Source organism: Narcine bancroftii, chromosome 7 (genome assembly GCF_036971445.1).
Source record: "Narcine bancroftii isolate sNarBan1 chromosome 7, sNarBan1.hap1, whole genome shotgun sequence".
Taxonomy (NCBI): domain Eukaryota; kingdom Metazoa; phylum Chordata; class Chondrichthyes; order Torpediniformes; family Narcinidae; genus Narcine; species Narcine bancroftii.
The window spans coordinates 14,251,280-14,278,609 of NC_091475.1; the positions used below are offsets into that span (position 1 = coordinate 14,251,280).

General features: G+C 42.6%; 1 protein-coding gene across 4 annotated transcripts; it reads left to right on the forward strand.

Annotated features, from left to right (window-relative positions):
- The first annotated feature begins 6,944 nt into the window (after positions 1-6,944).
- ets2 (v-ets avian erythroblastosis virus E26 oncogene homolog 2) lies at positions 6,945-27,080 on the forward strand. 4 transcript variants are annotated; one of them, XM_069888918.1, is made up of 10 exons: positions 6,945-7,051; positions 10,550-10,618; positions 12,763-12,883; positions 16,854-16,973; positions 19,070-19,270; positions 20,302-20,388; positions 21,318-21,551; positions 22,383-22,640; positions 23,482-23,600; positions 25,180-27,080. In XM_069888918.1, exons 2-10 carry the CDS (start codon positions 10,556-10,558, stop codon positions 25,393-25,395), a joined length of 1,419 nt encoding a protein of 472 aa, XP_069745019.1. In that variant the 5' UTR covers positions 6,945-7,051; positions 10,550-10,555; the 3' UTR covers positions 25,396-27,080. The 4 variants fall into 4 exon arrangements, with proteins under 4 accessions (XP_069745019.1, XP_069745020.1, XP_069745021.1 ...); XM_069888919.1 differs by lacking the exon at positions 6,945-7,051 and adding an exon at positions 7,060-7,154; XM_069888920.1 differs by lacking the exon at positions 6,945-7,051 and adding an exon at positions 7,223-7,287.
- The last annotated feature ends 250 nt before the right edge of the window (positions 27,081-27,330 follow it).

Below are 27,330 nucleotides of genomic sequence, written 5' to 3' on the forward strand. Positions count from 1 at the left end.
TTAATTGAGAAAGAATACCACACCTATCATTTTTTTATAATTAAATCTTGAATACCTTTATTCCACACTGAAAAAGAAAACCATTAACATACGCAGCTGAAAGCGCTACTGGGCACGAAGAATGTTTGAAGTACTGAACTAAAATTGATCGCTGGATGGCGAGTATACTAAAGCGACTGGGTCATCAATTTCACTCGTTCGCGGGATCACTACAGAGACTGTCAGGGTGGTTGAGTCAGCATCACAAGAGAGTGTGCTCCATGATACTTTCACATGATGCTCCCATCGCCCAGCGTCGCAAGAGTAGCGCGCCACATATCGCGAGAGAGTAGCGCGCCACATATCGCAAGAGAGTAGCGCGCCACATATCGCAAGAGAGTTGCGTGCCACATATCGCAAGAGAGTAGCGCGCCACATATCGCAAGAGAGTTGCATGCCACATATCGCAAGAGAGTAGCGCGCCACATATCGCAAGAGAGTAGCGCGCCACATATCGCAAGAGAGTTGCGCGCCACATATCGCAAGAGAGTAGCGTGCCACATATCGCAAGAGAGTAGCGCGCCACATATCGCAAGAGAGTTGCGCGCCACATATCGCAAGAGAGTAGCGCGCCACATATCGCAAGAGGGTAGCGCGCCACATTTCGCAAGAGAGTAGCGCGCCACATATCGCAAGAGGGTAGCGCGCCACATATCGCAAGAGAGTAGCGCGCCACATATCGCAAGAGAGTTGCGTGCCACATATTGCAAGAGAGTAGTGCGCCACATATCGCAAGAGAGTAGCGCGCCACATATCGCAAGAGAGTTGCGTGCCACATATTGCAAGAGAGTAGCGCGCCACATATCGCAAGAGAGTAGCGCGCCACATATCGCAAGAGAGTTGCGTGCCACATATCGCAAGAGAGTAGCGCGCCACATATCGCAAGAGAGTAGCGCGCCACATATCGCAAGAGAGTTGCGCGCCACATATCGCAAGAGAGTAGCGCGCCACATATCGCAAGAGAGTAGCGCGCCACATATCGCAAGAGAGTTGCGCGCCACATATCGCAAGAGAGTAGCGCGCCACATATCGCAAGAGAGTAGCGCGCCACATATCGCAAGAGAGTTGCGCGCCACATATCGCAAGAGAGTAGCGCGCCACATATCGCAAGAGGGTAGCGCGCCACATATCGCAAGAGAGTAGCGCGCCACATATCGCAAGAGAGTAGCGCGCCACATATCGCAAGAGAGTTGCGCGCCACATATCGCAAGAGAGTAGCGCGCCACATATCGCAAGAGAGTTGCGCGCCACATATCGCAAGAGAGTAGCGCGCCACATATCGCAAGAGGGTAGCGCGCCACATATCGCAAGAGAGTAGCGCGCCACATATCGCAAGAGAGTAGCGCGCCACATATCGCAAGAGAGTAGCGCGCCACATATCGCAAGAGAGTTGCGCGCCACATATCTCAAGAGAGTAGCGCGCCACATATCGCAAGAGAGTAGCGCGCCACATATCGCAAGAGAGTAGCGCGCCACATATCGCAAGAGAGTAGTATGCCACATATCGCAAGAGAGTTGCGTGCCACATATCGCAAGAAAGTAGCGCGCTACATAACACAAGTGCAGGAACAGATCAGAAATCGAAATTGAAAGTACAAATTTGAACCATTGTAACTTTGAAAAATTGCAAGCAGGGGAGCGCCAGTATATAACATTATGAGGGGCATCAATACTAGGAAACATTTCCATATAGCAGAGCTACTTTAAACAAGACTGATCAGATTGAGGTTAGGGACAGGAAGTTTAAAGGGGCCCTGCGGCTAGTTTCCACACAAGGGTAGATGGATTCTGGAACACACTCCCTCAGGGTATGGTGAAGGCAGATACCTCACTCGTTTTAGGAAATATCTGGTCATGCCAAAGCATTGAAGGCTACAGCCTAATCGCTGTTAAATGCGATTAGTAAGGATACATATTTAATGGGCCAGTTTCTGCACTGTCTAATTCTAGGCCTTTTTTTTTAACGAACCCACAGTCTAACCATAACAACTGAAAAAGGGCAAGTAGCAGAATTCTTCTCAAAGGTGACATGGTCCCCATTTAGAAATAGATCACTAATCCTTCGTCAGCACTGAGTAAAAATTCTGGAATTCCCTTCATCCTACTAATAGCACTGTGAATACATCATCAATTCTAACTGTGGGAGTTAAAGCAGACAGTTCACCAGCAAACCCCCAAAGAAGCTGGGCAATAAAGATTGCTCTTCCCGGTACATCACACAAAAATACAATAACATCAAAAATTCCTCCCCTGGCTCAGAACCAGACTGGTCCTACCAGTTAGTTAGAGACCAACTTGATGCCAACTGAGGGGTATCATTAACTCTCAGTCGATTTAAAGCTGCTTAAAAAAAACCCAGACTTTTCTGGCACAACTTTGATCATGGCCCCTCTTGGGGTAGCTGTGACAAAAAGCTCTTGTAATTCTCTGTGGTAACAACACACTACTTTTTTGAGTTAGGCCTTCTATCCTCTCTACGATTATGGAAAGTTTATTTTACACAATTACCTGGCCAGCACAAAGGTTCAGCAACGTTGGTCAACTGAGCAAACTTTGGACATCGTTCTCTCACTGCATTGCCAACTATTAGCTCCTAGCTATAGCCAGTCGTGCTTTGTGAAGCACGACTTAAAAGGTCAACAAATATCTGTCAAGATGCACCTGTTGTACACTCAGTAGATTGAAAAGAGGGTTGGTGCACCAACCCTCTTTTCAATCTTCTTCAGCATGATGCTGAACCAAGCCATGAAAGACCCCAACAATGAAGACGCTGTTTACATCCGGTACCGCACGGATGGCAGTCTCTTCAATCTGAGGCGCCTGCAAGCTCACACCAAGACACAAGAGAAACTTGTCCGTGAACTACTCTTTGCAGATGATGCCGCTTTAGTTGCCCATTCAGAGCCAGCTCTTCAGCGCTTGACGTCCTGCTTTGCGGAAACTGCCAAAATGTTTGGCCTGGAAGTCAGCCTGAAGAAAACTGAGGTCCTCCATCAGCCAGCTCCCCACCATGACTACCAGCCCCCCTACATCTCCATCGGGCACACAAAACTCAAAACGGTCAACCAGTTTACCTATCTCAGCTGCACCATTTCATCAGATGCAAGGATCGACAATGAGATAGACAACAGACTCGCCAAGGCAAATAGCGCCTTTGGAAGACTACACAAAAGAGTCTGGAAAAACAACCAACTGAAAAACCTCACAAAGATAAGCGTATACAGAGCCGTTGTCATACCCACACTCCTGTTCGGCTCCGAATCATGGGTCCTCTACCGGCACCACCTACGGCTCCTAGAACGCTTCCACCAGCGTTGTCTCCGCTCCATCCTCAACATCCATTGGAGCGCTCACACCCCTAACGTCGAGGTACTCGAGATGGCAGAGGTCGACAGCATCGAGTCCACGCTGCTGAAGATCCAGCTGCGCTGGATGGGTCACGTCTCCAGAATGGAGGACCATCGCCTTCCCAAGATCGTATTATATGGCGAGCTCTCCACTGGCCACCGTGACAGAGGTGCACCAAAGAAAAGGTACAAGGACTGCCTAAAGAAATCTCTTGGTGCCTGCCACATTGACCACCGCCAGTGGGCTGATAACGCCTCAAACCGTGCATCTTGGCGCCTCACAGTTTGGCGGGCAGCAGCCTCCTTTGAAGAAGACCGCAGAGCCCACCTCACTGACAAAAGGCAAAGGAGGAAAAACCCAACACCCAACCCCAACCAACCAATTTTCCCTTGCAACCGCTGCAATCGTGTCTGCCTGTCCCGCATCGGACTGGTCAGCCACAAACGAGCCTGCAGCTGACGTGGACTTTTTACCCCCTCCATAAATCTTCGTCCGCGAAGCCAAGCCAAAGAAAAACACTCAGTAACACAGAGTCCTTAGCAGAAAAGAATTTAATTTAGACCTACAGCACGGCAACGGGCCCTTTCGGCCCACGAGCCCATGCTACCCAATTACACTATATGACCTGGTACAATGGGAGAAAACTGGAACACTCACTAGAGACCAATGCAGACATGGAGAGAACATGCAAACTCCTCACAGGATTTGAACCCTGGTCCTGATCGCTGCCGCTATAACAGCGTTGCTTTTTCTCAGGACTCTTCGTTGGCCATTTCCACACACAAATGCTCAATAGACAGATTAAACAGAAAAAAATAAATTTGATGTGATAATCTAGCCAATCAGGATACTCAATGAAGATAGATATTTTTAATTTGTCATTAGACATCTGTGCATGCTCTGATACAGCATCCCTAGTTATTAGGGATGCAGGGGTACCATTTATCTCCATGAATTTCCTGTCAGCTGCACAGTTTGTGGTGGCCAAACTCCAGATTCCGTTTCCTTTAATAAATAGATCTACGAGTATACGATTATGTGTAGGCTTTACGATTGATGATATAATTTTCATTCAATGGATGCAAGGGTTTTGGTGAGCAAAAAATCAAGCAAATGTATTATAATTCACAAATATGGAATGAGTATCAGTGGTGAGTGAAGGAATGAGGAGGCGCAACAAGAAAAGGAGAGTCACTAGATTCATATCACAATCACCCTCTGCTGGAAATCTTCTGCTTCACCCTCAGTCTAAACCTTTCATCCTAAACCTCTGCCTTCTTGTTTTAGATACGTCTGCTATGGTGAAATGATTCCTGTTCTCTACCCCACCTATCCCCCTCAACATTTTGTATACCTTTATTAGGTCTCCCCCTCGGGTGGGTCCACTCCAAGGAAAACAAAGACCCAATCTGTGCAGACTCACCTCTTTGCTAAAATGAGTGCCTGAGAACATTCTGGTGAATTTCCTCTGCATCACTTCCATGGCGTGGTAACCCCAGAACGCTACCATTCCTCCAGCTGTGACCAAACCGATGTTTTATAAACTTCACCATTATTGTGTCATACAGCATGGAAACAGGCCACTCAACCTATCACATTAATGCTGGCCAGTTGGGCCATTCATTTTAAATCCCATCTTTCAGTACTTGCACCCCTCCAGGCCTAGGTGATTCAATTGCTTGTCCAGAGACTTTTAATTGCTGTTAGCGATTCTGCATCCACCCAGACAGGATATTCCAGGTACTCATGACTGTCTGGATGAACTAGCCCCCATCATATTCATACTTACTAATCAGACCTACTCTTCAAACACAAGTGAGTTTTGAGGAATGGTGCAATATAAAGTTGAAGGGAATGAAAGGTGCGGAGAGTGTGGTGCTTTGAGGATATATTTGAAGAAGCAACTATACTCATCAGATCATTAAACCTTTTCTTGCACTGTTTCGATGACTAGGATATGAAACTTCCATTTCTGAACTCCTCAGTCAATCTTGCTTTCAATTCTAAGGTGAAAATATTACAGGGGAAAACAACCGCTTTATGTTCCAGTCCAATTCAAGGAAGCATTTGTCAAATACTTGTTGTTCTTGCAAGTTCCACCAAATTTAATTTTCCTTTAAATAACAGAGTGTGGGGGAGTGAGCAGTGGAAGAAACACAACCACCACGTTGAGGGTCGTTAAAGTTTTGATTCAAATTCAGCGCGCCCCTATAAGGGGTGCATTGTGACATCATAATCGCTGCCCAGGGTGCACGTTGGAGTCAGAGAAAACCCTCTGGTGACGCCATTTCCCCATGGCTTCCCCGCCACGTGGCGATACAAGGGGAGCCAGTTCGCCATGAGGATGTGCGCTGCCACAAGAGTTTAGATTGTCATACGTACATGATTTCACCCTTCACCAATTATAATTGGACAGCTTGCCGAAATTGGGCCCGAGTATTTCTCATGTAGGGTACCATATATGAAAACTTCCCCACTAATTCTGAACCCTTGGAAAATTGCGATTAATTTCCAATATCAAAGTTCAAAGCTCACGATATTTCATTTTCAAGGGCAATTTATTTTCCGATCACACACTGTGGTGCGCTGAGGTAGCAGAAAGCAAGCACAAAACTCAAAAGACTGTACAACAGGCTTTATTCAGGTAAAAGAAGTCTGAACATCAGTTCATGCTTCGGTGGCTCCCGTGTGCCTGGCTCAGGTCTAGAATTCGGGTTGGCCGATTGACAGCTGGCCAGGTGGAGTCAGCCCCCTAGGGGGTCTATTCAGGTTGGCTGATTGACACCTGACCAGGTGGAGTCAGCCCCCAAGGGGGTCTCTTCAGGTTGGCTGATTGACAGCTGGCCAGGTGGAGTCAGCCCCCAAGGGGGTCTCTTCAGGTTGGCTGATTGACAGCTGGCCAGGTGGAGTCAGCCCCCAAGGGGGTCTCTTCAGGATGGCTGATTGACAGCTGGCCAGGTGGAGTCAGCCCTTAGGTGGACTTCCCGCAGATACAGAGATCCCCCCCACCCCCTCCCGCAGTAGGCTGGTGGTCGTATCACCAGACAGGTTCAATGAGATTTTGTTACAAATGCATCGCGGCATGTTTGCCACCACAGAAATGCTTGAAAAAGAAATTAGATCACAAATCAGGCTTTTAAAAAAAAACACACCACCAATGAAGCCAGCAAGAGGAAAAAAAACTACTGTGTGATTTCTGGATCAGACGTAGCGACTGATGCTGGGTTCAAGTATCAACCCAACGAGGTGAACGCAACTCCTAAGTGTTGCATTTTAGCAAACAGATGGGGCTCGACACGTTGCATAGGCACTAGACTTCAGCAGTGAGTCTTTCAAGTTCGCCGCAGAGCAAAACATTCACCGAATGTGTACTTTAGATTGCAAGATCGGATCGTTTTCGTGGCCACCATCAGAATCAAGACACAGACTCGTCATCTGCCTCGCTGGAGGTTGCTCTCACGGCAGGCAGCCAACCTTCTTGGCAAGTTAACCTTGTTTGGTGATATTTTTGTCTCGCTCCTCCTGCTTCCGACGTGGTCCAATAAAAAGAACCCAGAGAAGGGGTGGGCACTGATGTAAAAGGCGAGGCTCTGGATCCTGCTCGAATAGAGCGTGACCTCAGTGAGTTGGGGGGTGAATTTCCACGGAGTTGCAACACTTGCCGGTAATTGATACATTTCTTTCACTCTCGGATCTATTGGGCTTCCTCTTCGTGCTTTGATCGGCGCGTCGTTCAGTGTGGGATTATATTAAGAACAAAGACTCTCGTAAGGACATTATGTGGCTCTACATTTAGTCGCCGGTCTTAGGGGTGGGGCGGAGTTTGTGGGTCAAGCGGCCTCTCTTGTTGTTTGAGATTTGTCTTGGTTTGAAGATCGGGGCAGAGATGATCTGCTTTCGGTGAGTCCGGGTTCGGCCCAGATCTGAAATAGTCTGGAGTTGTTTTCACGGGCCACGCTGTGGCTGTCACCTCCTGAGTGATTTACACAGGAGCTTGAAGGAGAAGGGGACTTGTGTTTTAACACTGTCTGACCTGCTGGGTTTCTCCACCGTTGTGTTTTAACTAACACTGCCTGACCTGCTGGGTTTTTACTTCAATCGCGGTGTCTACCGACGTTCGTGTTTTACTCCTTACAACTTTATTTTAACGTCGTTCACAATGGAGGGTGCTGATATAAAACAGGATGGGAGCACTTGCACCGTGCGGCAGCGCGACTCATGGCCCCACATTGGTGTGATGGATACAGGGTGGGTGATTTTTTCAGCTGTGATAGAAGCCTCTGTGGTTTAAGAGCTCACCTCCAGTCAATTGCACGTAGCAGCAGCAGTGGTTTGCAGAATGCACCGATATAAAAGTGCAAATTCCCAAAGACTTGTTTACCAGAAGAGTCATCTCTTCTCAGGCCGTCTGCTTGCTTGGTTTGAATTTGACAGGACCCTCCATAGCTCAAGCCCTTTGTTTAAAAAATCGTAATTGATTTAATCTTAATGAAAAATAATTTTCCATCTGTACTTTGCAGAGTGGAGTGCATGTATGGATTTGCTCCTGAGTGTACTTAATGACATTGCACCCCTAGCTCTCCAAGCTTGAGAATTCTTAAGATATCCCCAGTCCTCAAAAGTAATTCTTCTTCACTGATTCTTTATCCCAATTTAAGATGACAGGAGGGATATTCGCTTGATATCCAACTTGCCAGGTTCCATGTAGGTTTTGTGCATAATTTCATAGATCCAATTTATTTAATCCTTCTTCGTCAAATATTTCCTTCATCCTGCAGATCTAACAAATTAACTTTCTCTGCACCATCTCCAACACAAGCATATCCTTTCTTAAATGTGTAGCAAAGTCGATGTCCAAAATGTAATCCTTTTATTTTGATTTCTTGATTACATTTCACCCAAGAATAAAGGGTCAGGACAAGAAAATAATGCTCCTTGAATACTCTAATCCAGGGTTGCACCTTAATGTGAACTAAAATTTGGATTTGTAGAGCACATTCCTTGGTGTTGATGTCATTAGTTGTCTTCAGGCCTATGAAGACTTGTCACTAATGAACTATGTGACACCAAGATTCCCTGAAGTGTCATAAGCCATGAAATACTTCACCAGTATTGTTTGATATTTGCCCGGACTCAACGGGCTTGCTTTTCTTCAAAATTGTCATGGATCATTTGCAGATCATCTGAATTTGCAACTTAATGTCTCAGCTGACACTCCTCCAGTATGGGAAAATTGGCTTCGATTGTACGCTCTGGTCCTGGGTGGAATTTTAAATGGTAGCATTTTGACTACCTGATGATCAACTGCTGCTGAGGAAAGACGGGCAGAGTGGTCCAGTACCTGATGTGATTTACCTCCCTTGATTATTTTCAGATCAAAGCACATCGGATTCTTCAATTTATTGGTTCATGTTTGTTTCCAAATTCTGTTTTGGTGATGGAGGCTTTTCTCTGAGTAAGGGAAGACTGGTCAGTACAATTGAGACATGGTTTATCTGGAGATGTTATTTTCATGATCTCATCGGAGCAAATAGTACTTTGACACACCCTCCGCTGCCCAGGAACAACTAATCTCATTCAGTTTTGTTTTGAAGGTTCAATGAACAAAATTTTCAGATAGTCTTCAAAGGAGACAAAGAGGGTTGGGTCAATTAATGAATAATCCTGCCAGAACCTACTTTCAGTCACAATCTTAAAATTGATCAGTAATCTAAATTTCTCCTGCCTCTGGTGCAGTCTGGTAGATTAAACATTAATCAAGCTAATATTTTGGCAGAGGTTATCTTGACCAGATTCTTGAGTCCTGGGTGGTATTTAATTACACTGATTATGAACTTGTGATTGTCTGACAAATGGTGTATGAGGCCATACAAATCTGATCAATAAAATATGATTAGTCTAAGAGATGTATTCAACCTCCACAATGTGTACAAAGCAGAAGAATAAGGTAATTATATTGTCTGAGAACTGCAGGCTAGAGAGATAAGGTGATTTATACTGCTGCTTGAGTAATGACGGGATACATCCCCACAATTTTTCTATTGAAATGTCAAAGTGTGCATATAAGCTACTTGCCCTCCATTCATAGTGGAGTTGAAACAGAAATAGATAATGCAAGCGACATTCTCTTTCCCCAAAACATGCACGTGAGAGACTAGTTGGCATTGCAAAGCCCTCTATGCATCTCCACCCACACAATACCAAATAATCAGTAAAATCTGTCCAATGTATATCAATAAAAATGATCTTTCATGCCTCTGACCCATGTTCATTTGTCAGTCTGTATCCTTCACTCACAACTGTGGTTTGGCTAGAGTCGGCGTATCCCCAGAAAACTGGGGATAAATTTCAAATGAAGGGTCTGGATAGAGGGCCCGATGAAAAGTACTTTCTGTCGGCAATCCAGTGGGCTGAGTAGACACAGCCTCTGTTGTAGGATTCCAGGAAAATCTTTGATGCTGCCTCCAGAAAGTAATGTTTTAGTATTCAGCAGGTAAAAAAAATTGGCCAAGTCAAACCAAAATTAACTAGCCCAGAAAATTCCATCTGAATAATCTTGCCCACCATGGAAAGATAAATTCAGGGTAGTTTAAACATTTTTAAAAGCTTAGAGATTAACCTGAGCATTAATACTGTAAAACATTGCCTTGGCCCTGACAGAACAAACTCACCTTGTGAGAGTTCTAGCCTGAAGTCAAATTAAAGGCTGTGGTTTTTGGGTTCCAGCCAACATACATAGGCATATCTGCAACCATAACTCCTGAATGACTCATAACTACCTTGTACATTCATCAGGTGTAAATAGAATAAAATATTATGACATCTGGTAATGTCCACACTTGTCAAGGTCAATGCCAATTTTTTAAAAAGCACGACAGATTTGATTCTGATGACACATTGACTTTGTTGTGAAATAATCGGTTGATAAAGGGGCTTTGTATTGCACAACTTTTCACTAAATTCAAATTGTCTTTAAGTAATCTAAACTGCAGTGGACCTCATTCCAATTTTAGCCGTCAAGAAATGTGATTCAATTGGCAAAAGGGCTTGGCTTTACGCTTCATCGGGTCATTGTAAATATGACATGCCAACAAAAATGCAGCTCATTCCCAGAAATGGGAGATTTTATGCCAATTTAAATCTTTCTTTTTGACATCCGCAGATCAAGATGTGTGATTTTTTGAGGGATCAGGAAGCCCCTGTCGCTTTAGCGCCCCGAGGCATACTTAAGGTAAGGTTTGACACGATAAAACTGAATTTAATATTACAATACTCTTTAAATAAAGTAACATTCGAAACCTATAAGCCTGTTGAGAATGTGTTACAGCCTGCATAGGTTTTGTTTTGAACCATGTATGTCTTCAGATTGAAATCAACTATAAGGTATGTGCAATGTCATGTGCAGCACGGAAATAAATCTAATTCTGTTGTCAGAAGGGAATATCCGGAGTCCAGATTTACACAGAAAATCATACTAATTTGTGGTGTCATATTAATAAAATCTGTTGTTAATATCTGTAAATTATTATCATGATTTTTTTTTAAATTCTAGGACACTGCAGCACAGTACAGACCCTTCAGCTCACAATGTTGCACCGATCTACCAAAAAAACCCTCGACCTTCCCTACCTCATAACCCACTATTTTCCTTTCATCCACGGGCCTGATTAAGATTCTCTTAAATGGCCCTAATGTCCCAGCCTCCACCACCACCCCTGACAATGCATTGCAGGCATTCACAACTCTCTCTGTTTTTTTAAAAAAAACTTACCCCTGATGTTTCCCCTGATGGCCATTCTCGTTATTTTCAGACCATATTTTTGATTTGAAAAGTCTGATAAAGAATTTCACTTTTGATTTCAGTGTTCTGATATAGTCTGCTAAGCACGTTGGTTGCATTGGTTTTAGTTTTGGTTGTAGTGGAACCCATTCTTTCCCACTGAATTAAACATTCTAGTTCAATCTAATGCAGTTGCTGAAAGATTCTTTCATTAGGACCAGTGAAGGTGTATTTTCTATCTTTTTCTCAAAGATGATCTTATTAGACAATGAAAGTATGCAAACCATTCCACAGGAATGAGCATTTTCCCTTAAGTTTGATTAATATTTCTTTGGGTTGGTTTTAGTTGAAACACTGAGTTGGACAAATTATCAATTCAAAATTTAAATTATCTAGATGTTTGCCAAACTAGGCAAAGAAAATAATGCTTGTGCCTAGTGTTTCTTAGAAAGCCTGGTACAGCATGTTTCCTTCTTTGTTCTGTGTTCATAGAACTACATTACACCATCAGATGCCTTGTAACGCAGTCTGTCTTTGACATCTCAGCTATCCAGTTTAGACTTCCTTCTAAAAGTGAGAATTAAATCTACTTCCACTGATCTTTCAAACAGTGTTTCAAGTCATTACAATTTCTGCTATGCATACCTCTCTATTTTGTGGTATTTTAGTCAAGGGATTAAAGCCACTGAATTTCAAGCATTTTCATTAATCAGAAAATGGGAGTGCATAATGTTCCTCAGTTACAATAAATAGCCGACTGGATGAGTAATTCTGTAAAATTCTTTGCTTTCTAGTTTATATAATGTGTGGGTGTGTCCAGTGAACATGCAGTAACTTCAAATATCTTGGGGATGGGGGTGGAAACGACTCCTATTCAGTTTAATGGTACAAACTGCTCACATAATCTACATGTTTTATTAATCAACATTTCATTGCTTTTGTTTGCTCAATTTAATTCTAGAAGATCTGTCATGTTACTTTCAGTTGCATAAAGGGTGCAAGCTCAAACCCTGCTTACAAACTGACTTAAGATCTTGACCACAGAATATTAGCAATAATTGTGATTTATAGAGCAGAGACAAATTAGCAGTTAGCAGAGCAGGTGGCTAAACGCTATTACAGCACAAGCAAGCGAGGTTTGAATCTGCCGCTGTCTGTAAGGTGTTAGTACATTCTCTCAGTGTCCCCGTGCTCCGGTTTTCTCCCACCTTCCAAAGACGTACAGGTTAATTGGTCACTTTGGTGTATTTGGGCTCTGTGTGCTAGAAGGGCCTGGTACTGCACTCTATCTCTAAAAATCCAGCAATGAGAGCGAGGAAGTAATAAACCAAAGAACTCGGCAAGTCGGGCAGCATCTGTGAAATGAAGTGAAAGTCACTTTATTTCTCATCGCACAGATTCTAGTTGAGAGTTTTTAGAACTTCCTGCTTTTCACAACACATCAATTAGTCAAACACTGATATTCCATTTCTTACTCTTTGGTTTCAATGACTGTTTAATTACAAAGCTCTTATAGGAAGTGGCATGGAGAAGTAGTTGTTTGTAAATTTAATACAGTTGATATTTCTTAAAGACTTTGGGTTTTTTTTTTCCAGCGCCAGTCAGCGTTTGACATGCATGAACCATTTGATACGGGACTTGATGACTTCCTATCACATTTGGATGAAGAGCAGAGTGTGCAAGAGGTTCCAACTGGCATGTCTCCCTTATTAAATGGTAAAACCCCTCAATGATTAGGAAATATTCATATTTTTCTTTTCATAGAATGATGCACATGGAATGTTGGTTTCCTTGTAGAAGATGCAGGTTCTGATCCTTTTATCCAAGATCCTTGGGACTGGACACTTCTCAGTACTCGATTATTCTGGATTATGGATTAAAATGGCGGCAATACAGATTCGTGCAAAACATGAGCTCTTTTTATGGAGTGATGGCGCACAGAACCTGGCTCAGCAAGCAATGGCCATTTTCGTTACCCATAATCCTGTGCTGGGAAATGCAGAGCAGTTCCAGCTGGGGATTATGGGTAGCAAAGATGGCCACTGATCCCGCATTGAAACAAAGAGGTTCACCCCACCGGGCTCTGCCGTGCCCTTGTCTCACTCCTTCTGGTCCAGCTCGGCTGCCCTTTGGGCTGCTTTCCATTATCGTCCCTCTGTGTAGTGATATAACCACCACTATAGCCGCACTCCTCCTGGCCTTCTGCAGGGGGAAACCATTGTACCTACAGTTAGGTAACCTGGGAGGCTGGCCCACCTTACTGTCAATCACCAGCCCCTATAAAGGCTTGAGCTGGCACATGGAACTGGAAGTTACACATATTTTTGGTGCTTTCTACTTTAAGCTGATTAAAGCCTGTCGTACGGTCTTTTGAGTTTTGTGTTGTTTGCTGCACCACACTCTGCACCGGCTTGGTTGCCGGGTGTGGGGGGGGGGGGGGAGGGTTCCCATTACCTGCTCTGTCAGATCCAGCTCTTGCTGCTGCTCAGGCTCGGCTGCTTCCTGGCATTCCCTCAACTTCTCTCCCTCTGGCACCAGCTTCTCCTTGGCACCGGCTCACTTCTCTCCTCCTTCCTCCTGGGCTGTGGAGCTCACCAAAAGGGTCCCTTCGCCCTCTGGCCCCGGCGGCTCAGTGGGATCCAGCTCTCCTTACCCCTGCTGGGCCTCTGTGCTCTTCGGGCCGCGTTCTCAGCTCACATCCAGTCAAATAATGTTTGGTTTTTGAGGTTTTCAGTTTTCAGAATCACAGATAAAGGGATAAGGATCTGTAGTAGTGTCAGATTTAGTGGAGATACACATCTTCCTGAGCTGACATTGGTCACTTTGACCCAAGGTCCTTATACGATGTCAGATCTAATTTTCTGCCATTTCAGGAGTTGTGAGTATTGTGTGTGAATTCAGCCTCTATTGGGGTGTAGCTAATTAATCCCTGCTCTTGATTATTCTCTAACTTCCTGTTAAAAGATCAAGCCTCTAGGTACAAGCTGAAGATTTGGGTTGAGCAGAGTTGAATATCCAAATGGGTTAGCTAATTTTTTAATTTCGTTCTTGTGGCTTCAATCCATGATCACTTGGGTACGGATTCGAAAAGCTATCAGAATGACTGGAATTATGCCCCAGTCTTCAGAAAGCATGGAGAAGTAAAATTATGCCCCTGGTTAAGGATGATTATACTCAATCTAGAAAAATTTCTTGATTTCAATGGGCAGAGGATGGAATTAAGTATTTGGGGATTAAGATTGATAATGACTTAAATAATTTATACAAACTGAATTATTTACCTTTACTTAATAAAATTAAAGAAGATTTGAAAAGGTGGAATAATTTGCCTACAACTTTAGCAAGTAGAGTTAATTGTATAAAGATGAATATTTTTCCTAGGGGTCAATATCTTTTTCAGTCAATTCCTTGTTTGATACCCCAAAAATGTTTTAAAGATTTACATTTGAGTATTAGGAATTTTTTTTTTATGGAAAGATGGCTAGAGTGTGTTTAGGAAAAATTGATATGCAAGTTTGAATTGGGAGGTTTGCAACTTCCCCCATTTTAAGAATTATAATAAGGCAACTCAGTTGAAGTTTATTAATGTGATGTTTGATGTAGAAAGCAATTTTGTATTTAACAGGGCATTTGTATTTCTTCAAGAAACAAACTGATAGTTTAAAAAGCTAAAGTTTTCAAACATAAACTTTTGTTTCCCCTTGTGGCTCCATGCTACAATTCAAACGCTCCGAATGATCAGATTCAGCATTGTTTAGTCCATCATTGTCCCAGGAAAATACGAACTATGGAATCTGAAACAAAAATAAAGTCTGGAAGAATTCTGCGATCAAGTAGCTGGGACCATGCAGCAGTGTGGGTCAGAAATGGCAATGGCATATAGTTTATTATCCCTGAATGGGGGGGAAGAGAGGGGAGAGGAGGGGGGAAGAGAGGGGAGAGGAGGGGGGGAGAGGAGGGGGGAAGAGAGGGGAGAGGAGGGGGGAAGAGAGGGGAGAGGAGGGGGGAAGAGAGGGGAGAGGAGGGGGGAAGAGAGGGGAGAGGAGGGGGGAAGAGAGGGGAGAGGAGGGGGGAAGAGGGGAGAGGAGGGGGGAAGAGAGGGGAGAGGAGGGGGGAAGAGAGGGGAGAGGAGGGGGGAAGAGAGGGGAGAGGAGGGGGGAAGAGGGGAGAGGAGGGGGGAAGAGAGGGGAGAGGAGGGGGGAAGAGAGGGGAGAGGAGGGGGGAAGAGAGGGGAGAGGAGGGGGGAAGAGAGGGGAGAGGAGGGGGGAAGAGAGGGGAGAGGAGGGGGGAAGAGAGGGGAGAGGAGGGGGGGAGAGAGGGGAGAGGAGGGGGGAAGAGAGGGGAGAGGAGGGGGGAAGAGAGAAGAACAAAACCAGGGCTCTAGCCCTTCCTCTGTTCAGGGGCAATAAATGAACTATATTTCATTGCCATTTCTGAAGCTGGTCACTGACCCACTCTTCTGCCTGGTCCAAAGATGCAGCTTGACTGGCTGAGTCGTTCCAACGTCTTTGATTTTGTTCCAACGTCTTTGATTTTGTTCCATCGTCTTTGATTTTGTTCCATCGTCTTTGATTTTGTTCCATCGTTGGGTTCCTCAAGTACCACGAAGCATTATTTAGAAGAAGATGTAAGAAGTTATCACTTGTGTTCTGGTTTCACTATGTTGCTATAATACTATTTGGTCATGATCACAGTTTGTAGCAGCTTGCTGTGTCCAAGTGTGTTACATTACAACAGCAACTACGTGTCCGAATTACTTGATTAGGTCAAAAGTACTTTGAGGAGTTCAGAAAGAAATCTGGAAATGTCCATATAATTTGATGCACTGTGTCTGAACAAAAGGTTTATGAGGACCCAACTCTCAAAACCCCATGTAAATTAGCACGGTCAGAGTAGCAGTTAGCTCAACACTATTACAGCGCCAGTGACCCAGTTCAAATCCAGTGCTGTTTGTGAGGAGTTTGTACGTATCCTCTGGATGCTCTGGTTTCCTCTCACCTTTCTAAAAAAATGTACAGAGGTTGTAGGTTAATTGGGATATTGGGGCGGCAAGAGCTCGTGGGTTAGAAGGGTCTGTTAACATGCTGCATGTCTAAACTAAACCAAATTAAGTGAACAACAATATTGCACCATCCAGCTTCATTTCCTAATTACTGACATCATTAACGTGAAGTGAAACATGAAAGTGTGCAGATAATGTGATTGCAGTAAAGACACCTAGAAATGCTGGAGGAGCTCAGCAGGTCTCGCAGCGTCCAAAAGAGGTCAGGCACATTTTTGGGCCTGAGCCCTTCTTCAGGGTAGAATTCTTGGAGAAGGACGCAGGCCTGAAAGGTTGGTGTATATCTTTACGTTCTATGGAAGCTGCGAGACCTGCTGAGTTCCTCCAGCATTTTTGTGTTTTTACTTATTAACGTAAAGAGGCTATTTTTAAATTGGTGTGCAATGGTTGGAACGCCAACTACTTTAAATATTTACCTTAAAACTGCATCTATTTATTTAGTCAGATAGATGTATCCAATTTATCAGCAAAGTTAAATATTTATGTGGAATGCTTGAAATGCAACTTTCCCTTGTCACAGTTGCAAAAGGGAGGAATATTAAAATGTAGAACTTGTGGGGAGAGAAGGGTTTTTCATGGTGGAACTTGTTACTGATCACAGCCTGTTTTTGTCTCTTGCTGCAGATATTGGAAACAATGAAGTTCCACTCTTAACACCTGTCAGTAAGGCAGTGATGAGCCAGGCACTCAAGGAGAGCTTCAGTGGTTTTGTCAAAGAGCAGCGACGCCTTGCCATTCCAAAAGGTAAGAGTTTGTTAGGAGTCACTGCATTTACCTTGTACCTGACTCGTATTATTCTCACATGACCCATAATTGATAGGCATGATGTGCAAACACAGTTAATATGTGATCAAATTACAGAATAGCCTGTTCTTTTTTTTGTTTTTTTTCTTGCTGGGTCAAAATACGGGAACTGCCTACCCAGCAGCCACTGAATACCATCACCACAATGTCTGAATATGCGGTGACTCCCCACCACCGCCTTCCCACAAGTGACGAGGGATGGAAAATGGTGCCCTGGCTAGTAACACCCATCCCATGCATGCACTTACAGAACATTTATAGTTAACAAGAGCTCAAAAGAGTGGTCAATCAGACTACAAGAGGTAAGCTCTGAACTATCTAACATGCTCAATGAGCGTTAAGACCATAGATCTGCAACAAGGGAGAGCTACCTAATTTGTTCAGTGAGCCTGAAAGCAGCAAGGAAAGCACACTGGTGCAGCTAGTCTAACTACTGCCTCCCAATGCCAGAGATGTGGGTTCAGTCCTGCATCTCTTGTGTTGTCTGTGTGGATTGTATTTATTCTCCTTCTAAGGCCACATGGGTTTCCCCCAGGTTCTCTTGTTTCCTTCTGCATCTCCCAAGGCATGCGGGTTGGAAGCCACTGTAAATTAAAGTGTACTTGCATGATACAACCCAGGAGGAGATAATGGGCATATATGAAAAATATTGTAGGGACGGTGTTAATAGATGGTTGGTCGGTGCAGACTCTGAGCTGAAAGGCTTGGTTCTGCGCTGCTTCTCTCTGTCTCCAAGCTGTGGTACGGTTAGCTAAATGAGAATTCTGCCATTCAATAAAGATAGACTGACCAAAGAGGATATGCTTAACCTATAGTGTGAAATAATTTAAGATGGAAATTGGGTGTTGCTTTCATTAGGGAAGTGGAAGCATATGGTGGGTACTTACTGTGATATGTAGAGTGACAGTTTCTGAGAAGTGTGGTTATAAATAGTGAACTCTCCTCGAAGGGAACTCCTGACTTGATCATTCAGCAGAATGAAGTGCCATGGAAAGAACTTGAAAGAAATTGACTTCATTTTCTCCTTTTAGATTCAGCAAAGTTGCTTCCCTTTTTTAGCGACATATAGAACTGTGCAGTGTCTAAAATTCAAGTTTATGATCGCCCGATTGCAAAAGTACAACCCAACAAAACAGCTTTCTCCAATCCACAGCGCAAAACATGCAGATACAGACACACAAACAGTCATAACGTACAGACAGACAGATAAAACCTACACAGGACAAATATACATATATAAAAATGGATAAGTAAACCTTGTTTAGTAAATATTAGTCTCAGTTGGTTAGTGTGAGTAGTTCCTTTGGTTGATCAGCGTTCTCACTGCCCCGGGAAGCTGTTCATCAGCCTGGTGATGCTAGCTCTGATACTCCTGTATCTCTTTTCTGACAGGAGTGGCTGACAGACGCTATGTGCAGGCTGATAGGGGTGACAACAATCCTGGTAGATCATATTGATGTTGGGGGGGGGGGGGGGGGGAGGGAATAGGATGACCCCAGTGATCCCCTCTACCACTCTTATGGGCCTATGGATTGACCTCTAATCAAATTCTCAACAGCAACTACACTACTCTGTGATGCAGCCGGCCAGGACGCTCTTGAAAGAGCTCCTGTTAAGGTTGACATGAGCGTGGCCAGTAGCCTTGCCCACTTCAGTCTTCTCAGGAAGTGCATTTGCCAATGCGCCTTCCTGACAAGTGAGGAGATGATGTGTCCACGATAGGTTACAGAACTTGTTGCTCTCTACTCTCTCCAGTGTTATTGATGTGTAGCGGAGGGTAGTCCTCCTGAAGTCCACGATCATCTCCTTCATCTTGCCCACATTGAGATTTCGGTTGTTATTCTTGCACTAAATCCCGAGAGTTTCCACCTCTTCTCTGCCTTCATTCACTCACTGCCACTGTACAGAAAATTTGAACTGATCCTAGACGCAATCAAAGAATTTGTTCTTGGAGAAACTGGACCAATTATTAGTGTACCTTGAACTGGAGATTTTCCTGAGCTTTGTAGTGACTTGCATTTTTCACTTCTTGCCAGACCCTTGCGTTTGGACGGAAGAGCATGTCAATCAATGGCTGCACTGGGCTGTGAATGAGTTCAGCTTGCAGAATGTCAACTTCCAAAAGTTCTACATGACTGGTCAAGTTCTTTGTCACCTTGGAAAAGAAGGTTTTCTAGAGTTGGCACCTGACTTCATTGGAGACATTCTCTGGGAACACTTGGAACAGCTCATGAAAGGTAAAAACACCTTGTGTGAAAAAGCATGTAGCAAATAACCTAAAATTATTACAGAATTTCTTAATTCAAGAGAAACCACGTAATTTTCAACTGTTTGATGGACCTGCTCTATTTTTAAATCCAATATTTTTCCTTCTTTTGCTCCTATTGTCTATTGTGTGTGTGTATGAATCCTGACCATAAATGATGTGACAGTTCAATTAAAAAGCAAAATCACAATTATCATCGACATTCTCTTCCAGAAACAGTACTTATGGAGTGGGAACACCTTCTTTACACCCAGTGGTCAATTCCTCAACCACTACCATCACTTTGGTAGAAGAGCAAACATCAGTGATCCTTTTATAGCTTCTAGACTCTGACAACTCACTGATTCACTGTATAAATAAACTGGATATATTGCAGGCTCTCTATCTATAAGGTTTTATCTACAAGGTTCCAGAGGACTAATTTACTTCACTAACTTGTTTGAGCAAAAAAAAAATTTGCTGAATGGGATTTTCTTTTAATCCCTTCAGACCGTCATGGCCGACAACTACAGATTAGCACAAAATGATAAGCTATTTTTGAATCTGGGTATCAAAGCTGCATGGGTCGTCCACAGGCTTTAATTTTTTTTTAAGAGGCCCAGCTGCACACAGGCAGAAGTTAATTTTTTTAACCATTTGCTTCAGATCATTGTTATTGGCATCCACTTGTACGTCACAGCAGTTGCTTTGATGCAGAACCATGAAAGAGTGAAGGGGAAACTGAAGCCCCTTTGTGTAGTTGGACCTTCTCTGATTCCTATTCCCTTGTTCAGGATTCTATTATTTCTGCAAAAGGATTTCCCCAAAATTTTGATTTCTGCAGATTTGAAACATTGACTCTGCCATTTCCTGGGTTTTTCTGAAGAGCCTGTCAAGTGAGAGGTGTAACAAGTTTTTACGAGTGCGAGATTTTAGAATCCGGTCTGTCCTCGTGATCTCTCTGAGGTACTCCATTTGCCTTTTTCCTTTAAAATAATTTGTATCCTCTTTTTATCATTCTAGATCACCAGGAATCATCGCAGCTGAACTACCTTGGGAGCTCTGCCCTCAACAGTGGAAACTCAAACTGGGTGGATAATAATTCATTTGGTATGTCCTTTCCAATCCATGGAGTAGTATATTCTGATAATGGCTCATTAGTCCAAGTAGACCAATTCCATGTAATAAGAAATTATAACAGGAGAAAAGTTGTTCTTTTTATGACTTTCGTTCTTCTAAAATCCACTGCACCGATTTTTTTCAGAATAAAACTGCTAGTACAGATTTTTGCTGTTGAACCTAACTAATTTGTGGTGGCATTTAGACCCTAAAGTTACCTAACTTGAGGTGATCTAAAGCAATCGGAATCTAATTGTTGATCCCGTAGGTTTTTGTCATTTCTTACTTTAGGGGAATGCCAACTTCAAGCAAAGTTTTAAAGAAACCCACAAAAAGAAAACACTTGCGTTTCTCTATAAATTGATTTTGTTTATAGAATTGGTCTGACATTTGCCAGACACTTCTCAAGACCTTTTTCATATGTGTAGAGATTTGATTTCTTAATGTCTGCTCAGAGAAAACTTAAAGATGAGCACAGATTTAATCAGTCTTCTTTGATTGACCCAAAGTGGTTCACTTGACCCAGAATAAACGATCTTTTTTTTTTGGAAGTAATATACTTTGACCTCTTGAAAGCCAGTTTTCAGCTTGCAGTTGCTGAGAAAATTGTGGATGTTTGGCTTGGTCTTTGACTGCGTGAGGTCATAGCCGATAGTTCATCCAAGTTTCCAAGCAGCAGTCAGCTGAATTAGCTCAACTGGCTTGTCGTGGGTTATGGAAGGAATGAAACTGGAGGAGTACATACGTAGAAGCCAAGTGGTGGTAGCCACCATAGAAGATCAATAGATCGTATTTTACCTTCTAATATGAATGAAGGTTGGGGTTTTTTTTTATATATCGTGGCTGATTCCCAGTCAAGAAAAGGCAGGAGGCAGTTTATATGTCATACTTGACTATCTTTCTTTTCTTAAATATTTTAGAATTCAACTCTCATCAACCCCAATGCGGGAGCCAGGTCTCTGATTTTACTGGAAGTTTCCTTTCGGAGTTGCATCAGATTTCATCGGATTTAAGTAACCAGGATTTTCTAAGCCTGAATCGCGACTTTACAATTCTTGCTAACCCTCAGTTGAATAACATTGAGATGGGCTACTACTCCATGCCACAAAAGGAAATGAATGGCAGCAATTTGCACATGGGTGTACTTGGTCCTGGTGAGTAGGTGTGAGGAAATCTGTGCAATGGGGTGGAAAGTAAACTGCCTGATCTTGTGGTAGCAAGATGCAGGGAAACTATTGATGGTGATGAAATGTTGGGTTACTGGTGGGAACCACTACCTCAAAAGTTCAAGTTTATTTTCCTCTAATTGTACAACCAGACAGAAGGCTTCAAAGGACATTCATAAGGGAATGAAAGGGTTATCATTTGAGGAGGGTTTGACAGCTCTTGGCCTGAATTTATTGGAATTTAAGAGAATGAGAGGGGCTCTCATTGAAACATTTCAAATTTTGAAAAGGCAGAGTAGATGTAGAAAGGTTGTTTCCCATGGTGGGAAAGTCCAGGACAAGAGGGCACAACTTCAGGATTGAAGGGTGTCTGCTGAGAACAAAAAAGCATAGGAATTTCTTCAGCCAGAGGGTGGCAAATCTGGGGCATTTGTTGCCACAGGCAGTTGAGAAGGACAGGTCATTCGCTGTATGCAAGACAGAGATTGATAGGTTCATGATTAGCCAGGGCATCGTTCAAATGGCAGGGCAGACTTGATGGGCTGAATAACTTATTTCTGCTCCTATGTGATAAGGTCTTATGAAACACTGTTTCTTTGGACCACAATGCACACACATAATGCACAGCACATAATAATCACTTGTATACAGAAAATTATAACATAAACATGTATAAATATTTTGAATAAAGATTAATGCATTATTAATAATTTATTAATAATTCAATACATTATTAGTAGATTGATAGTGTTAATACATAATAAAGTATGAATAATTTGTTAATAAATTAAATATTAAATATCCACTCTTATTTTTCAGTTGAGACCAGAAACCAAAGTTCTCTCGAAAGTGCAGACAGCTTTGATGGTACAAACCCTCTGAAATCTTGGAACAGTCAGTCATCTTTAAGTGATGTGCAACGTGTTCCTTCACAGGATAGTTTTGAAGATGATTACACCCACTCCCTGTGTCCGAACAAACCCAATATCTCATTCAAAGATTACATTGAAGAGAGGAAAGAACCATTGGAGCAAGAGAAAGCAGTCATCCCTGCGGCAGTACTTGCTGGATTCACAGGTAAGAGAATCATATTTGATAGTTTCCTATTAGGTGTTCTCTTCTTTGGCTTGGCTTCGCGGACGAAGATTTATGGAGGGGTAAAAGTCCACGTCAGCTGCAGGCTCGTTTGTGGCTGACAAGTCCGATGCGGGACAGGCAGACACGGTTGCAGCGGTTGCAAGGGAAAATTGGTTGGTTGGGGTTGGGTGTGGGGTTTTTCCTCCTTTGTCTTTTGTCAGTGAGGTGGGCTCTGCAGTCTTCTTCAAAGGAGGTTGCTGCCCGCCGAACTGTGAGGCGCCAAGATGCACGGTTTGAGGCGAGATCAGCCCACTGGCGGTGGTCAATGTGGCAGGTACCAAGAGATTTCTTTAGGTAGTCCTTGTACCTCTTCTTTGGTACACCTCTGTCTCTGTGGCCAGTGGAGAGCTCGCCATATAACACGATCTTGGGTTCTAAACATATAAGAAAGGCCAGGCCCTGTATTTGGCCTATTGGTACTGTCAGAAGCAAACTAATTCAATAGAAAAAATATCTAATTTTAACTATTGCTATCCCAATGTTCTGCCCTTAAGTATATGACCTCTCTTCTACTCAGTGATCAGCCATTTTACTTTTATTTTATCCTGTTTAGCTTTGACTAGGTGACAAGCAATTGTAATGTTGTAAGCTACGTTACTTTCTGTCCTGTGAGATATGAAGCTATTTATTTCTTCCTGCTCACATACACATAATTTCAGTTTTACTTTATACCATAAATAATGAAAATTGAATACCTTTGGCAAAAGTTAATGTCCAAAATTCAGATCCAAGGCATCAAAAATGTATCTTTTAAACATGCATCTCTAACTTATTTGTACAGGAAGTGGACCCATTCAACTTTGGCAGTTTCTCTTGGAATTACTGACCGATAAATCTTGCCAGACGTTTATCAGCTGGACTGGTGATGGATGGGAGTTTAAACTGACTGATCCTGATGAAGTAAGAATCTGTATTTGAAAATATATGGGGCAGGCTGATCACACCATCATAATAGCAAAATAAGCACAGTGCACTTGTCCAATTCTAAGGGTTATTTTCAGAGAAGATAAAAAATATGATCATTTCCAACTGAGGCAGATGCTAATTTGTTTCTATGGAGAGGCCATTTAAATAAGAAGCATCAAACATGTTTTTAATTAAGTTGGACATTTCAAGATGTTGTATAACCAAATGACAATTACAGTATGAAAACAGGCCATCTCAGCCCCTCTAGTCTGCACCGATTTAACTGATCTCTAGTCCCACCTACCCATTCCCTGTCCCTAACCCTCCAACCCCCTCACATCCATGCACTTTTCCAACCTTCCCTTAAATGACAAAACTGACCCTGCGACAACTACCTCTTCCAGAAGGTCATTCCACTCAGCCACCACTCTCTGGGTGAAGAAGCCCCCTCTCACATTACTTCTAAACTTTAGCTCCTATCCCTGATGTCGTTCCAATCTCATCTACCCTCAAGGGGAAGAGCTTATTCACATCTACTCTATCTATCCCCCTCATAATTTTAAATCCCTCTATCAAATCCCTCTTCAACCTTCTACGCTCCAATGAATAAAAACCCAGTCTACTCAATCTTGTATTCTAGATACTGCAATCCAAGCAACATTTTAGTAAATCTTCTCTGCACCCTCTCTACCTTATTGATATCCTTCCTATAATTAGGGGACCAGAACTGCACACAGTATTCCAAATTTGACCTCAAATGTGCCTTGAACAGTCTCAACATCACCTACCAGCTAATATTTTCTATGCTTTGATTTATAAAGGCCAGCATACCAAAAGTCTTCTTTACCACTCTATCCACGTGAGAATTCATTTTCAAAGAACGATGAACCGATATTCCAATATGTATTTGTTATTTTTCTCTCAAACTTCATTTGTGTCAAAATCAAAAGTAAATGATGTCCCTGGCAAGAATTTGCATAGCTCTTGCTTACTTCTCCTCTCCCCTTCCCCCACCAATCCATGATACCTGGTGATAACATAACCTTGAGATCAGAATCAAATTAAGGCGCTCCTCTGGAAAAGTAACCATGTTTCGCTCAAGGCAACACTGATGTTTTTTTAAATTTTAAATTTAGACATACTGCACGGTAACAGGCCCTTCCAGCCCACAAGCCCGTGCCACCCAATTACACCCAATTGACCTACAAACCTTGTACATTTTTGGAGGGTGGGATGCAACTGGAGCGTCCAGAGGAAACCCACTCAGATACAGGGAGAACGTGCAACCTCATTACAGACTGCACTGGATTCAAACCTGAGTCGTTGACGCTATAACACCATTGCGCCAACTAAGTTAAACCTGCTCATTCTCCCCGTACAGAATGAAATTTAGTAAAGACTAGGTAGAGGAATTGGTTAGAAGCAGCTGAGAAACTAATTGTAATTCTTAAAGAAGTGCCACCTTTAGAAGAGAATTTGCTGGCCATTACTTACTCCTCTCCCATAGTAAACTATTGGTTCCTGCATTTGTAGACCTAAATTAAAAGCCCTTTAATTTCCTGCTGCAAAACAGGTTGCTCGTCGATGGGGAAAGCGCAAGAACAAACCCAAAATGAATTATGAGAAGCTCAGCCGAGGACTGCGTTATTACTACGATAAGAACATCATCCATAAAACATCAGGCAAGAGATATGTCTACCGCTTTGTCTGTGATCTGCACAACCTGCTGGGATACTCAGCGGAGGAACTTCATGCAATGCTTGGAGTGCAGCCAGACACAGAGGACTGATGCATTTACTTGTGACTGTGTGGCCGAAACTGCTAGCAGTGTGGATGTGACCGGCACTAGTCAAATTTCGCTCTGATCTGGTCTGTTGTGGTGGGAGACCGAGTGGGTTGCATAATGAGGAATGGTACCACAGAGGCATCTTGCTTTGCCAAAGATATGACTGGTGACAAACTTTTAACTGTCCTCTCATTTCATGGAGTTGTGCAGTATTAATCAATTATATCATCAGTTTAGTTTAGCAATGTGGGTCTTTTTTGTTCTGATTGTGAATTTCCAAATTTATAAAACCAGCTTCTTTCTTCTAATTGGATGAGCTGTAGTTACAAGCCACCCTGTGTCAGCGGGAAGTTGTTTAACACGCCATGGGGAAGGTTGTTATTATCGTTTCAGGCCAAAAGATTCGCCATAAAGTGGGATGCTTATACTTGCGTGCTCAGAGGCTCGCTCCCAAAAGCACATTGCTACCTTTTTCTATCTTTCACCTGCAGCTATTTAATGCTTCTGTCACATGAAACCAATCAGATTCCTATGTTAAGAAGGGGCTTCAGGTAGGTGTGATTTGCTTGATTGCATATTATTCAGGCCCACAAAGGTGTATATAGTTTTCAGACTACACCGAATTCTCACTTGTTTATATCCCTGCCAAATCAAGCAGATAATGAAAGTCAGTTTTCTGTTAAACAAACATGAGAGTATTAAGCTGGCTTAGCACCTATCAGGGAACATGTAAACAACATTTCGCAGAAGATTACCAATGTTTCTTAATTTCACATCTGCAGTCTATAAACTCAAAAGTATCCATCTTCTTTTTGTACCTAAGTGGTAATGCTTCTCTAAAATATCCACTTGAAATACTGTGGATATCATTTAAAAATCAAGGTTTAGATGTTGCAACATAACAACACAAGTCTCTGGCAGCTGTTTTCCTAAAGTCTTTGCTGCCAAGGGCATTGTGAAAGGCGACTAGAGTTTCTGAGGTCTGCACAAACGCGCAGATTTCGGAGGGTATCAACCTTGTCATTGCAACATGGTGAGGGGGGAAAAAAAAATTCTGTCTCGTGCATTCTAAAGTTTCTGCAAATATTTAATTATTTTGTCTTGCTAAACTGGGATGCAGCAAATGGTTTTAATACTTCTCTGCACTTTTAAAACACTTTCCCTTCATTCTGTTGGTTATTCAATGGAAAATTAAATTAACTTGTGTATGACTAAGTCATGGATTGCAAGTTGGTTCCACGAAATAGATGTTCATTTAGTGGAACTGCTCTTTAATTAACAAATTATTGCAATGAATGTAAAATCCTTTTTTATTACAATTATCCCCTGTCATTACCTCAAATCTGTCACATATTATCAAAAAGTAGCATCTATGCAGAATTTAAACCATTCAATTGAAGATGCCAGTTAGCTACTGAACTACCAGTACTTTAATTCAAAAATAAAACTTTCTGCATGTTAGTTTACTTTGGGACAGGATAGAAGGGGACTCATTTTTATACATAAATTATAACCCACCTTGGGAATGATGTTGCAGCTGGATATCTGCACTGAATTTCAAAATTGTTTTAAATTGAATGAGGTCTGAAGTTATTTTGATGCCATAAGGTTATCTGAATGCAGAATATTGTATAGTTTTTGTATACCAACATGAGTTTATAACATTAAATATCTTTTATTTGTATAAATGGTTGTGGTTTCGATATATTTTTGAAATAAATGTAGTTACTGAAGCATTCACTCTACACTTTATTGCAAACATAAATGTAAAGAATTAAACATCACTGAGATTGCTGAACGGTTTCAAATGATCAATATATTGAACAAATTTGACTCCTTCTGCTGGGACCTAGAATCAGAAGTACTTATAAATGGAATTCATTAAACAAGGTCAGGGCTTGATGAGAGAGGATTGGCAGATTGCCCAATGAGGAAACA

Excerpts from the sequence above, each read along its gene's own strand:
- ets2 (XM_069888918.1), top strand. The coding sequence starts at position 10,556 with ATGTGTGATTTTTTGAGGGATCAGGAAGCCCCTGTCGCTTTAGCGCCC. Across the intron at positions 12,884-16,853 it reads CATGTCTCCCTTATTAAATG|ATATTGGAAACAATGAAGTT; the intron begins GTAAAACCCCTC and ends CTCTTGCTGCAG. Across the intron at positions 22,641-23,481 it reads AGTACTTGCTGGATTCACAG|GAAGTGGACCCATTCAACTT; the intron begins GTAAGAGAATCA and ends TTATTTGTACAG.